The 15373-nt window shown below is 45.3% G+C and overlaps 1 protein-coding gene across 1 annotated transcript; it reads right to left on the reverse strand.

Moving 5' to 3' along the window:
* Positions 1-271: 271 nt before the first annotated feature.
* Positions 272-15094, reverse strand: LOC135873113 (killer cell lectin-like receptor subfamily G member 1). The gene is made up of 6 exons (XM_065397591.1): positions 15015-15094; positions 3136-3231; positions 2658-2756; positions 2437-2588; positions 605-708; positions 272-383 (listed from the first exon to the last, which is right to left on the reverse strand). Exons 2-6 carry the CDS (start codon positions 3227-3229, stop codon positions 272-274), a joined length of 561 nt encoding a protein of 186 aa, XP_065253663.1. The 5' UTR covers positions 3230-3231; positions 15015-15094.
* Positions 15095-15373: the final 279 nt, after the last annotated feature.

Genomic DNA, 15373 nt, shown 5'->3' on the forward strand with positions numbered 1-15373 from the left:
AAGATCATCAACAATATGTGTATGAACAAGAACTTTAGCTTTTTAAGCTGATGCTGCATTCACTAGGTGCTTAGACACAACTGTATACCTACATTACAGCTGGAATCAAACCTTGGTCTCCCACAAGGCAGTGCATGCTGCTAACCACCTAGGAACAGTATCAAACCTATCCCACATGAACAAAGGAAGGAGCATCTTTAATGGGTTCATGATTCAGGTCCATTGGCTGAGTCTGAGTGAAGACTATTCGGTGGGAAAGTGCAGCAGGAGGTTACTTGGAGGATTTCTCACATATGCATGGGAAAGGAACTGCACAGCTGGAGGCCCAGAAGACACCCTTCAGTAGGACGCCACAGTGCTGCACGGGGCTGTTAGAGGTGACCCTGCAAAAGACATAAAAGGAACACAGATGGGGTCAGGGAAGAATAGTGAAAGATTCCCTGCCAAAAGAGAAACAGGCTCATGTTTTACTCCACCCATATTCTGGTTAATGACTTCAGAGGGAGTTTTTTCCTGAGTAAACACCGAGTAAGGTGCTCAGGATCTGTCTTATGGACTTAAAAACAACTGAAAACCCCAAAACTAAAAATTGAATCAAACCAACTTTATATCGCTGAGTGTTGAGCCATCTTCCCAGGCCCAGCCAGAGCCACTGAGATTTGTCAATCCAATCCAGTGTTCTTCTGTATGGATCCCCAGGAACAGGTTCTACAAGGGGAAGAAGGACAGGAGGGACAAAGGAGTTGAACAGAATCACCCTGGACAAAAACAGCAACATAATGTAAGGGAGTAAAATATTCCAACCTTTCAAAAAGACCACTGTGATTCCCGCCGACTAAGACCTGCTCTGTGAGCCAAGCAATTTCAGTCATATTCAGTCAGCAATTGAGTCATAGTACTTGTGGGAAAGACCCACAAGAATTGAGAATTTGGGAACTAGTGGTGATCCCAACTGGTGGTGAAGGGGAGCAAAGACCCCACACCTTCAGGGTGCATGTAGAGGAGCAGGAGCATGTCCCAGCACTCACTTGTGTCATTTTACATGTCTGTTAACTAGAAACAAAAGGGGCTAAACAATTCTTTACCAGATGTCCTTCATCCCATAATCTTACAGGTCTCCATTTCTGATGCCTGTATTCCCATAATCATATGGGACTCTGCACTAAATGTCAGTCTCCCATAATCTCACAGGTAGAGTTGGTCCAAAGATGGTATTATTTTCTGTAGAAAATTTCTACTAAAATGGAAAATTCTGACTATCCATCGGTCATGAGGCAGGACTCACCCCTGTGGTGCCTCCTGCTGGTCGTCTAGGGAATTAGCTCTCCAGCCTCTGGAGTGCCCTCTGCAGGCCAGTGTCCCACTGTCCTGCTGGCCCTGAGTCCCTCCTGTGCCCCAGTGCCCCTTTCAGGCCAGGGTGCTGCCCCCTGGCAGTACCCCCACAGATCTGGGTCTCCCCTCCCCAGGGAACCCCCACCCTCTATCCCCACCTCGCCTCAGACTATGGCTACTGCCAGTCTCGATCTAGCCCCCATTCACTGGGTCAGACTGCAGTGCAAATGCCACTGATCACCAGCAAGGGGGGTTTGGGCCTGCTGCCTCTGCCTACCCTTGGGTTGCCCCTCTGCAACCCCAGTACCCTTTCCGGCCTTTAACAAGGCCTTCAGCCTGGGAGGGGGGGGGGAGCAGAGTTCCAGGCTGGAGCTCCCCCAGCTCCTCTAGCTTTCCCCCAGCCCTGCTCCAGGTTAGGTACTCTGTTCAGCTCCCAGGCAGCCAGGCCCTTCTCCCTCAGCAAGCTAGAGAGAGACTCTGTCTGCTCCTAGCCCACTGCCCCCTTATAAGGGCCAGCTGGGCCCTGATTAGGGCATGGCCACAGCTGAGGCTGCTTCCCCAATCAGCCTTTCCCCAGCCACAGCCCTCCCCAGGGCTGCTTTTAACTCCTCTGGGCAGGAGCAGGGTGATCACCCACTACACCATCTAAAACTCCAACCAACAGAAACTAGAAATATTTTGACAACAAGGAGTCTGGTGGCACCTTAAAGACTAACAGATTTATTTGGGCATAAGCTTTCGTGGGTAAAAACCTCACTTCTTCAGACTCCTTGTTGTTTTTGTAGATACAGACTAACACGGCTACCCCCTGATACTAGAAATATTTTGATTTTCAGAAACTTAAAACTGAAAATTTTCAGATTAAAACCAAAACATTTCAGTCAAACTCCCAAAATTTTAAGTTTTGGGGTGTTCAATTTTCCAAAATCTAAAAATTGTGAGGAAAACAGACACTTGGTATGAAAATGGTCATTTAGTCAAAACACCCATTTTCTGTCAAAAAAGTTTTGATGGAAATTTTTCAACCAGCCCTACTTCAGAGCTCCAAACTATCACATCTGCCAATCGGATTGCTACAGATTTGGCGGCATTACTGTCATATACCTTTTCCTTGGTGTCACTGATTACCAAGAGCCCTGAGTCTTGGGCAGAGCAGAAATTCCGGCTAGAATTCCAATCTTTCTTCATGTTGGAGAAGTAGTAACAGCTGTCTCTATATCGTACCCACTGGTCAGGGCATCCCGGACAGGAATGATCTGTAAAGGAACCATAAAATACTTATAATGGCTCAGGTTAGAGACTCTGTCTTTCCTGAAAATACTTACGCTTGATAGCCAAGGCCACTGAGACTCCTAACAATATCAGGCAGAAGATCCCCAGAATCACTGCAACGATCTTCCAGGGAGGAGCTGGAGCAGGGGAATCTAACAAGAAAACAGGAAACATAAATATGGGCAGAATGAGCCACTGCTCTGAGTATCTGAAGTCAGATAACACATGACCATATCTGAAAACCAAACAACATTTCCATTCACTAGATGCTAAGTAATTCTGGCAGCCAATGAGAGTGCTTGCAACAAATTTGTCTTGTCTGTCAGAGCCCTTCACCTGCAAACCACTCTGCTTCTGTGCTATGTGCTGCTTTTTATCTCCCCACTACTATGGTGTTGATTGATATAATAGAGGAACATTCTTATTTTAATATCCTTAAAATCTCTCTTGGGGCAGAGGAAGTAGTAAGTTGTTTAACTAAAGACAGTACAACAAAAGGCAGAATATCAGCTGCCTGATAATTTACTGTACCTTTGATTTCTGCATTTTCAGGTCTTTGATTCAACTGCTGCTTAGGAGGAGTGAGACATTTTGTATTCGTGTATATCGCCTCTTTCTTTCTCATTTCTAGTGGGTTATAAGAGTGGAAATTTGAGACTGTATTTTGCTGCGCTAAGATAAGAAATTAGTAGAGAGGTGACTAATTGCAAAATCTGATATGGATCTGAACTTCCCCAAGGTTGATTGGCTTTTGGATCAAGTTTTTTAGTTTGAGTCCCTCTCTAAAGACAAATCATAATACACTAGAACAGGAGAGAACTGTGTGTCACATGAGTTGCCCCCAAAAATAATGTCTTTACTATACATTTTTCTTGCTGCTTGTACTACACTGGACCACAGAAGAATTAAAAAGTTACACATTTATATAATCTCATTCATTGTAAGTATCATCACACCTTTCTGAATTACAGCACAAGTGCATTTGACTTATGGCAGTGATATACTTCTCTAACGATAAAAGCACCAGAAGATTTGGCCAGGAAGGATATCTTTGCACCTGTAGATCCTTAGGAAGAAGCTGAAAATTTGGAACACATGTTTATGTGGTGTATCTGTCCTTGTCCTGTATTCCTAGAGAAGAAGTAACCTGAGTACACTTCTGAGTAACCTGATAGAAGCATGACAGTGGAGAAATGAAGAGTTATTAACTCTGCAATGAACAATACCAGTTGTAATGACACAGGAAATGTGTACAACTCTATCCCAACACAAACAATTCAGCGCAAAAGGGCTATCCTCTCAGAATTCAAATGACACTCATTATGCTCAGGATGTTAACTTCAGACTCTAGCTGGAACCATTTAAATCAGTGGAGGGCAAACTACAGCCTGTGGGCCGGATCTGACCCATCAGGGCTTTCAATGCAGCCTGCGGGATTGCCAGCCCCGTGGCGCAGTGGGTCTAAGGCAGACTCCCTGCCTGCCCTGGCCCCACACCAATCCCGGAAGCAGCTGGCACCACATCCCTGCGGCCCCTGGCGGGGGAGGGGCAGAGGACTCTGTGCACTGCCCTCACCTGCAGGCACCCCCCACTCTCGCAGCACCAATTGGCCGGAACGGGGAACTGCGGCCAATAGGAGCTTTGGAGGTTGTACCCACAGGCAAGGGCAGCGTGCGGTGGAGCCGCCTGCCCCACCCCACCCCCAGGAGCCATTGCTGGATATGCTGGCCACTTCTGGGAACACCATGGGGCCAGGGCAGGCTGGGAGCCTGCCTTAGCCCCGCTGTGTGCTGCTGCCACCCTGGAGCCGCTTGAGATAAGCAGCGCTGGGCCGGAGCCCACATCCCGAGGATTTCCTGCACCCTGCACCCCAATCCCCTGCCCTGAGCACCCTAACCCCCTGCCCTGTGCCCCCTCCTTCACTGCACACCCCCTCCTGCACCCCAACCCCCTTCCCTGAGCCCTCAACCCCTTCCCTGAGCCCCCTGCTTCACCCCGCACCCCTGCTGCACCCCAATCCCTTGCCCTGAGCCCCTTCCTGCATACTGCACCCCCTCCCACACCTCACACTCCCTCCTGCACCCCAACCCCCTGCCCCAGCCCCAAAATTCATGGCCCTGCATGCAATTTCCCCACCCAGATGTGGCCCTCGGGCCAAAAAGTTTGCCCACCCCTGATTTAAATGGTGAAGTAATTAAGCTACTATATGAGACAAGAAAACAAATTTGTATACAGCTCAATAGGCAGCTTCTGGGTGATGGTGATTAAGTGACATTGTGATGAAATAGGAACCTTTCCCCCGTGTCCTATAGATAGGCTTGGAAGAATACATTTTTTTTTTATAATTTCAATGGATAATATTTATCTTTATTTTTAAGTTTTTAAATTTTGATCAATTTAAATTCACAGTGGTGCAAAGTTATGAGTTTTAAGCAATTTTTTCCCAATATTTTGAAATTGTTTCCATTTTGCAGGGTTTTAAATTGATCAGTTTTTCACTTTTACAAAATTGTCCATGAAAAATTTTCTTAGAATTTTTTTTAATTGAATTTTAAAATTTTGATTTTCTTTCTATCCTAGTTTTCCTTTTTGCCATAGAATGCAACGAAATGAATGATGTCCAGGGTTTTTTCCCTTCACTTTTTTCATCTTTTCCTTTTTCCTTACATTACTTTGTAACTTTGCAAAACTTCTACAAATTTGGAAGAGCTGCAGTATGGTGTTTAATTTTTCCTTTTGCCATTCTGCAACTTTTTCATAGTTGAGGAAGTTTTCAAAAGCTAGAGCGGTCAAAGGAAAAAGGAATAGAAGAAAAAGGAAAATGTGGGGGAAAATCTAGACATGATACATTATATTGTATTCAGTGGCAAATCGGTAAAGAGGAGGATCAAGAGGGGAATATGAAAATATGAATATTTAAACATTTAAAAATTGTTTTTTCAATTAACAAATAGATGCTTAAAGAAAATCTTTCCCCAAAAATGTTACGTTTTTTAAAAAGTCATTTTTTATTGGAAACATTGCAAACAAAAAATGTCAACCAGCTCTCATAAAATCGCATTTAGCTCCTTTCATCCCAAAAGTTCTCACAGAGGTTTAAGACGTATTAACAAGGACCCATATATCCCTTGACAAGATGAGATTAAATTCTGCAGCAAGTTCCTTGGATTCTCCAGCATTCTGGTGCAGCAGACTGGACATTTCGTGGCAACTTCATTTACATTTAAAACATATTATAAATTTAAAAAAAATATCAAACAAGGAAAAAATTCACAGTGAGCAATTACTGGTTTTGTCTCAAGCTGAGTTTATGTACTCTTTCTCTTTATTGTTACATGAGAGAGATTGTCTGGCTGTCCTTTTATTAGAAGGTTGCAGCAGCCAACAGAGGAAATATGAATGTCTTACTTGGGGAAGTAGCTTACTCACATTACTCATAAGAATCCCTGCACCCTACCCAGAGCACTCAGAACAAGGAGACTTTTAGAGTTAAATACCAGTAAGTAACAAAGAGTAAAACTGTAATGTTTTACTTCCTCGTTACTTACTTGTGAACAAATATGAGTTAATGTTGAAGTTAAACATTACAGGTTTACTTCCAGATTAACTCATATTAGCAAATTTAATTGTTTACTCTATGTGTGTGTGTGTGTGTGTGTGTGTGTGTGTGTGTGTGTGTATGTACAGACAATATAAAGCGGGGGGGGGGGGAAGTCCCACAATTAGAGAGACAAGGTGGGTGAGGTGTAGCTCGGAAGAGACAAGCTTCCGACCTACACAGAGCTCTTCTTCAGCTCTTTTACCAACAGAAGTTGGTTCAATAAAAGATATCACCTCACCCACCTAGTCTCTCTAACATCCTGGGACCAACATGGCTACAACAACACTGCCCAGTCCCATAATATTTAGAGGCTTTCTACTGTATTTTCTGCTTTCTTCACATTCTGAGCTTTCTCATACAAACAGCAGACCTCACTTTCACTCCTGCTCCCAACACAGCAGTTTACAGCTGTTTCTATGCTGCAGAGCTTTCACAGATTAACCAATGCTGCTAACCTGGTCACCCAATTTTACAGGAAACTGTCTGCAACCAAACATCAATATCTGAGAAAAACAATTCTGGTAGTCCCACTCTTCACCTCCCAAACACACAGGCTGTTTCTCCACCAGAGAATGGAACTGTTTGTTATTTAAAAAGTAGAATAGACATGGTTTAAGCACAAATGATTCAGTGTCACCTCACTTCCCATGGTGATTAATATTAAGAATCATAGCAAATTTGCCCTGCATCCATGCTACCACTGTTATAAACCCATTCCAGTCACAGTGCTCTCTGGGTACCTATCCAATAGTTCCCAGTTCAACTCTCAGAAGCAATGTAGAAAATATCATTTAAAATTGACATTTTGAAATGAGAAAATTCATTTCACTTAAATTATTAATTAGAAACATGTTTTTCTTTTGCTCTTCTTGATGAAAAATAAAACAAATTCATAAAATTGACCATTTCCAGCTCTGTGAGTGACTGCAGATTAAGCCTATTACTTCTTGTCCTACCTTTGGTGGACAGGGAAAACAATTGATCCTCATCCTTTTTATAACACCCCTTAACATATTTGAAGACTTTTATCAGGTTCCCAAGACTAAACAGGCCCATTTTTTTTACCCTTTTATCATAGGTCAGGTTTTCTAAACATTTTATCAATTTTGTTGCTTGCCTCTGGACTCCAATTTGTCCACATCTTTCTTATAGTGTGTTGCCGCAAAGCAGACACATTACTCCACCTTAGGCCTCACCAGGGCAGAGTATAGTGAAACAATTACCCCCTGTGCCTTACATATGACACTCCTGTTAATACATCCCAGAATGACATCTGCTTTTCTGCCGTGGTGTGACACTGTTGATTCATATTAAATTTGTGATCTGCTGTAACTTCTAGATCCTTTTCTGCAGTAGTACTGCCTAGCCAGTTATGTCCCATTTGATTTTTCCTTCCTAAATGTAGTACTTATTTCAACATAACTATCTTAGGTTTCAGAGTAGCAGCCGTGTTAGTCTGTATCCGCAAAAAGAACAGGAGTACTTGTGGCACCTTAGAGACTAACAAATTTATTAGAGCATAAGCTTTCGTGGGCTACAACCCACCTGTCATTATGCATCCGAAGAAGTGGGTTGTAGCCCACGAAAGCTTATGCTCTAATAAATTTGTTAGTCTCTAAGGCCTGGTCTACACTACACCTTTAATTCGGATTTAGTGGCTTTAATTCGAATTAACTCTGGAACCGTCCACACAACGAAGCCATTTAATTCGAATTAAAGGGCCCTTTAATTCGATTTCTGTACTCCACCCCGACGAGCGGAGTAGCGCCAAAATCGAATTTGTCAATTCGAATTAGCGTTAGTGTGGCCGCAATTCGATGTTATTGGCCTCCAGGAGCTATCCCACAGTGCACCATTGTGACCGCTCTGGCCAGCAATCTGAACTCGCATGCACTGGCCAGGTGGACAGGAAAAGCCCCGGGAACATTTGAATTTCATTTCCTGTTTGCACAGCGTGGAGAGCACAGGTGACCACAGAGAGCTCATCAGCACAGGTAACCATGCAGGCTGATAATCGAAAAAGAGCACCAGCATGGACCGTACAGGAGGTACTGGATTTGATCTCTATATGGGGAGAGGATTCAGTGCTAGCTGAACTGCGTTCGAAAAGACGAAATGCCAAAACTTATGAAAAAATTTCCAAGGGCATGATGGAGAGAGGCCACAATAGGGACACAGATCAGTGCCGCGTGAAAGTCAAGGAGCTCAGACAAGCCTATCAAAAAGCAAAGGAGGCAAACGGTCGCTCCGGGTCAGAGCCGCGGACATGCCGCTTCTACGCTGAGCTAAATGCATTTCTAGGGGGGGCCGCCACCACTACCCCACCTCTGACTGTGGATTCCGAGCTGGGGATAATCTCATCAGGGACACCTGATGATTCCGCGGAAGGGGAAGAGGAGGAGGAGGAGGACGAGCTGGCAGAGAGCACCCAGCTCTCCGTTCTCCCCAACAGCCAGGAACTGTTTCTCACCCTGACTGAAGTACCCTCCCAAGCCTCCCAAGCCAGCACCCAAGACCATGACCCCATGGAAGGGACCTCAGGTGAGTTTACCTTTTAAAATATAAAACATGGTTTAAAAGCAAGCATTTTTAATGATTAATTTGCCCTGAGCACTTGGGATGCATTCGCAGCCAGTACAGCTACTGGAAAAGTCTGTTAACATGTCTGGGGATGGAGCGGAAATCCTCCAGGGACATCTCCATGAAGCTCTCCTGGAGGTACTCCAAAAGCCTTGCCACAAGGTTTCTGGGCAGTGCAGCCTTATTCCGTCCTCCATGGTAGGACACTTGACCACGCCATGCTAGTAGCAAGTAATCTGGTATCATTGCCTGACAGAGCCTGGCAGCGTATGGTCCCGGTGTTTGCTGGCATTCAAGCAACATCCGTTCTTTATCTTGCTGTGTAATCCTCAGGAGAGTGATATCGCTTAGGGTAACCTGGTTGAAATAAGGGAATTTAATTAAGGGGACTGAGGTGGCCGTTCCTACTGGGCTGTTTGCCTGTGGCTGAAAAGAAATCCTTCCCTGCATTTAGCCAAGTGCAAGGGGGGGGGGGAGGATTGGCCCAGAGCTTTTCGCGTTTTGCTAGCAGGGATCTTCCCTGATACCAGCCAGGCGGTGGGGGGAGGGATAAAGCACTCATCCCAGAGAATTCATGGCGGGTGGGGGGGGGTGTGTTAGTTTGGTTCCTGCAGGGATCTTCCCTGATACCAGCCACGCGGTGGGGGGAGGGAGAAAGCACTCATCCCAGAGAATTCATGGCGGGTGGGGGGGGGGGTGTGTTAGTTTGGTTCCTGCAGGGATGTTCCCTGATACCAGCCACGCGGTGGGGGGAGGGATAAAGCACTCATCCCAGAGAATTCATGGCGGGTGGGGTGGGGGTGTTAGTTTGGTTCCTGCAGGGATCTTCCCTGATACCAGCCACGCGGTGGGGGGAGGGAGAAAGCACTCATCCCAGAGAATTCATGGCGGGTGGGGGGGGGGGGGGGTTAGTTTGGTTCCTGCTGGGATCTTCCCTGATACCAGCCAGGCGGTGGGGGGAGGGATAAAGCACTCATCCCAGAGAATTGGATGGGGGGGGGGGTGTTAACCTTCAGCAGCAGAAAACAAGCTAACAGGAAAACTGCAGCACAACGGGCTTTGCTTGGTATGTGGGAAAGCAGGGCGCAGAAGCCTAAAGACAGTGGCTTACCATGGCAGCATGCAAGGTGAATTCTGTTGCCCCGACCTGCGTCTGTGATCTCTAGCAGCAAAGCCACAGGCACTCAATATTAAGAGGCAAAATGCGACCTTGCACAGAAATCACATGTGCTATGTAATGTGAATAGTATACACCGTGAAAGAGTATAAGCATTGTTCTGAAAAATGTATCTTTTAAAAAAATTCTCTCCTTTTTTCACTCCCTCCAGCAGGTGCAAATGTTTCAAGCCTCCCTCCTCCTTCCCGAAGGCTATCCCAGATAAGGCGTCGTAAAAAAAAAACGAGAGAAGAGATGTTTTCCGAAATCATGCAATCCACCAGGAATGAAAGAGCTCATCTGAATGAGTGGAAGGAGACGGTTTGCAAGTATAGGAAAGAAGCCAGTGACCGTGAGGACAGGAGGGACCAACGTGAGGACATGAGGGACCAACGTGAGGACATGAGGGACCAACGTGAGGACAGAAGGGACCAACGTGAGGAGAGGAGAGACGCTCGAGATGAGAGGTGGCGGCAGGAAGATCAGAGGAGTCGGGAAGCAACGCTGGGGCTGCTGCGTGAGCAAACAGACATGCTCCGGCGTCTGGTGGAGCTTCAGGAACGGCTGCTGGAGAACCGAGTGCCGCTACAGCCCCTGTATAACCCCCCTACCTCCTCACCATGTTCCATAGCCTCCACACCCAGACGTGTAAGAACACGGGGGGGGAGGCTCCATACACCCTCCCATTCCACCCCAGTGGACAGCCCAAGCAAAAGGCTGCCATTTTTTTAACCTTTTTTTACTGGGCTTTTCCTTCCCGCTGATCCTCCTCCCAAACCCCACTCAGGTTCTGTGCCGCTACAGCCCCTGTATAACCCCCCTACCTCCTCACCATTTTCCATAGCCTCCCCACCCAGATGTGTAAGAACACGGGGGGGGGAGGCTCCGTACACCCTCCCATTCCACCCCAGTGGACAGCCCAAGCAAAAGGCTGCCATTTTCTTAACCTTTTTTTACTGGGCTTTTCCTTCCCGCTGATCCTCCTCCCAAACCCCACTCAGGTTCTCTCCCTCTTTTTATAATCAATTCATAAAGAATAAATGATTTTTAAACAATGGTGACTTTATTTCCTTTGAAAGCAAGCTGGGGGAAGGGGGAGGGTGGGTTCCTTACAGAGAATGAGTCAATAAAGGGGGCGGGTTTTCAGGAAGGATAAACAAACATAAATTTCACACTGTAGCCTGGCCAGTCATGAAACTGGTTTTCAAAGCTTCCCTAATGCGCAGCGCTTCATCGTGTGCTCTTCTAATCGCCCTGGTGTCTGGCTGCGAGTAATCAGCAGCCAGGCGATTTGCCTCAGCCTCCCACCCTGCCATAAAGGTCTCCCCCTTGCTCTCACAGAGATTGTGAAGCACACAGCAAGCAGTAATAACAATGGGGATATTGGTTTGGCTGAGGTCTGAGCGAGTCAATAAGGATCGCCAGCGACCTTTTAAACGGCCAAATGCACATTCTACCACCATTCTGCACTTGCTCAGCCTGTAGTTGAACAACTCCTGACTCCTGTCCAGGCTGCCTGTGTATGGCTTCATGAGCCATGGCATTAAGGGGTAGGCTGGGTCCCCAAGAATAACAATTGGCATTTCAACATCCCCCACGGTTATTTTCTGGTCCGGAAAGTAAGTCCCTTGCTGCAGCCGTTTAAACAGATTGGTGTTCCTGAAGACGCGAGCGTCATGAACCCTTCCCGGCCAGCCCACATGGATGTTGGTGAAACGTCCCTTGTGATCCACAAGTGCTTGCAGCACCATTGAGAAGTACCCCTTGCGGTTTATGTACTGGGTACCCTGGTGCTCCGGTGCCAAGATAGGAATATGGGTTCCATCTATTGCCCCACCACAGTTAGGGAATCCCATTGCAGCAAAGCCATCCACTATGACCTGCACATTTCCCAGAGTCACTACCTTTCGTAGCAGCACCTCCGTGATTGCTTTGGCTACTTGCATCACAGCAGCCCCCACAGTAGATTTGCCCACTCCAAATTGATTCCCGACTGACCGGTAGCTGTCTGGCGTTGCAAGCTTCCACAGGGCTATCGCCACTCGCTTCTCAACTGTGAGGGCTGCTCTCATCTTGGTATTCTGGCGCTTCAGGGCAGGGGAAAGCAAGTCACAAAGTTCCATGAAAGTGCCCTTACGCATGCGAAAGTTTCTCAGCCACTGGGAATCGTCCCACACCTGCAACACTATGCGGTCCCACCAGTCTGTGCTTGTTTCCCGGGCCCAGAATCGGCGTTCAAAGCCTATAACCTGGCCCATTAACATCATAATCTCCAAAGCACCGGGGCCCGCGGTCTCAGAGAATTCTGTGTCCGTGTCCATGTCCTCATCACGCTGGTCGCTGCGCTGCAATCGCCGCCTCCTCCTCCTCCTCGCCTCTTTTTTCTGGTCCTGTGTAAGCATAAACTCCACGAGAAAGCGCGAGGTGTTTATAATGTTCAAGACTGCGTTCTGGAGCACAACGGGATCCATGCTTGATGCAGAATGGAGTCTGCAGAGTTCACTCAGGAAAAAAGGCGCGAAATGGTTGTCTGCCGTTGCTTTCAGGGAGGGAGGGGGAGGCTGTACCCAGAACTACCTGCGACAATGTTTTTTGCCCCATCATGCACTGGGGTCTCAACCCAGAATTCCAAGGGGGGTGGAGACTGCGGGAACTATGGGATAGCTATGTAAAAGCTACCCACAATGCAACGCTCTGGAAATCGATGCTACTATGGTAGCTTGGACGCACACCACCGAATTAATGGTGCCTAGTGTGGCCGAATACATTCGAATTTATAAAATCGGTTTCCTAAATTCGAATTATATAAATTCGAATTAATCCTGTAGTGTAGACATACCCTAAGGTGCCACAAGTACTCCTGTTCTTTTTATAACTATCTTAGTTTCCTGAAGGTGTCTAATCGCTCTGCAATCTAAGAGCTGTGGTATATAACAATGCCAAATCATTTTAGTAATAAGAGAACATTTTTGGAGAATCATATAAATATCTCAAAGGAATGATGAATGAAGTCAAGGGAGATCTAGAGAAAGCAGTAGAATTTTATCTATGTAGCGCAGATTATTTTTCAGTCCCTACTGACACTGGGCACTGACTGAGATGAGGGATCATTTGGATCATATTGGACTCTGACTCATGTTAATTGAAATATTTTTGACCTCAGTATCTTGGGACATTCTATGTCCCTTGGCTTCAAAATCAGACACTACATCAAAGTTCCTGGATGTGCCCGGGGTCTTTAGAGTCATAGACTTTAAGGGCAGAAGGCACCATCGTGATCATCTAGTCTGACCTGCACATTACAGGCCACAGAACCTCACCCATCCACTCCTGTAATAGACCCCTAACCTCTGACCAAGTTACTGAAGTCCTCAAATCATGATTTAAAGACTTCAAATTACTAAGAATTCACCATTTACACTAGTTTAAACCTGCAGGTGATCCGCGCCCCATGCTGCAGAGGAAGGCAAAATCCCCCAGGCCAATCTGACCTGGGGGGAAATTCCTTTCCAACCCCAAATATGGTGAGCAGTTAGACCTTGAGCATGTGGGCAAGACCTATCAGGCAGATACCTGGGAAAGAATTCTCTGTAGTAACTCAGAGCCCTCCCCATCTAGTGTCCTGTCTCCGGACATTGGGGATTTTTGCTACTGGCAGTTGCCAATGGGCCACATGCCGTTGTAGGCAGTCCTGTCATACCATCCCCTCCATAAACTTATCAAGCTCAGACCTTTAGGTCTGCAGAGAGAGCTGCTGCCTCCCCACATGCAGGACCTGTAGATCTTATCACAGGTTAATCACAGTGAAAAGTTGTCAGTGGGTTTATGAAATTCAGTGCAAGAACAATAGCAAATCATAACTAGCTTCCCAACTTTGCTCTTTCATGCAGGTATGGATAGGGTAATGTGGTTAACAAGTCCTGATGAACTGAAACGTCTCTGTGGTTCAGAAATCAAATTGGCCAGATCAGTCACATTGTTCATTTTCTCCAAGAATATTGGCTATAGATTTCATGTTGACAACATTCCCCACACGCCCCTCCTTTACCCCATTTTGGACATGTGCATGCCCAAAGGCAGAAATTCAGGCACCTAGGGAAATTTTATTGTAAAAACTTAGACATTGAGTGATTTTAGGTGCTTATGGGATTTGTACATCACAGTGGAGCTAAAACTAAGATTTAAGCACCTAAAATACGGTCTTAGGTGCCTGACTCCCTTTGAGCATTCTGCCCTTAGTACCTATTCAATTCCATTGTTTCAGATTATTTTTCCCCAAATGTAGTATTTTTCACTTTGTCCAGCTTGATTCTTATTTTATTACCTGTCAATATTTCTCACTTCTCTAGGGTGATTTATATTATTTCACTGTCCTTAGTGATATTCTCAGCACTTACCCCATTTAATAATTCATTATTGTGTTATTTACTCACTTTTACAGATTATGCATAAATATGTTAAGTAAATGCAGCCCAACACAGTCCTATGTGGTACCCCTTCGCAAGATCATATGTTGTCATTTTCCTTCTCCCGTTGCTTACAACCTTCAACAGTTTTCAGGTGAAATTTCTAGATTCATAGGCAAACCAATGTAAACTGTTTTCTCAAGCATGTTTTCTTGAGAGTCTATATAAAATGTTTTCCTACTATCCCTATATGTTCCTTCTACCACCTTCCTTGTTAGTTGCTGAACTTGTAGATTTTGCCTTTAAGGGTAAAATAATTAAAGATGGGGTGAGATGATTTCCTGAAAGTTCAAAATTGTGAGACCCAGGAATTTAGATCACACTCATCTCTATATCGAATTAATGTTACTCTAAGGTGGAGGAGATCACAGAACTATAAACAAAGGACTATATGTCACAGAGACTCTCACAACTATACATCTTTAAATACATACTCCCTAAAGAGAAAAAAATAAAATCAAAGTTACATGTCTAAATAATATCTTTCATGGAAACACTTTCACTCATTTCTTGAATTAGAAAACACAAATACATTTTACCAACATTAATGTTCTACTCTAATAATAAAAGCTTTATATGTATTTGGCCATGATATCTTTTTCTGTACCTGTAGTTATTTATGAAGAGGCTGGAGACCTAGGGTAGATAATTTGTGCTCGATCTTTTCTGGTCCCGTATATATGAATCCCCAAGGGAGAAAAGATGATATTTCACTCTGACTGTCCTGATAGAAGATCAACCATGCAAGCCAAAAGACAATGGCTTATTTACTTCATGATGATCCAGCTGAAACCGCACAGGAAGGTTATTGGCTGTTAATTTGAAAAGACCTCCCTCGATGCAAAGTGCTCACTGAAGATAGTTCATTGCTGGAAGTGCCTGATTCTTTCCTGACTCAAATGTAAATCAGGTGTAATTTCATTGAAATCAGTGTAAATGAGAGGAGATTCAGGTCTAATTCTTATT

This window comes from Emys orbicularis, chromosome 1 (genome assembly GCF_028017835.1).
Source record: "Emys orbicularis isolate rEmyOrb1 chromosome 1, rEmyOrb1.hap1, whole genome shotgun sequence".
NCBI classification, from domain to species: domain Eukaryota; kingdom Metazoa; phylum Chordata; order Testudines; family Emydidae; genus Emys; species Emys orbicularis.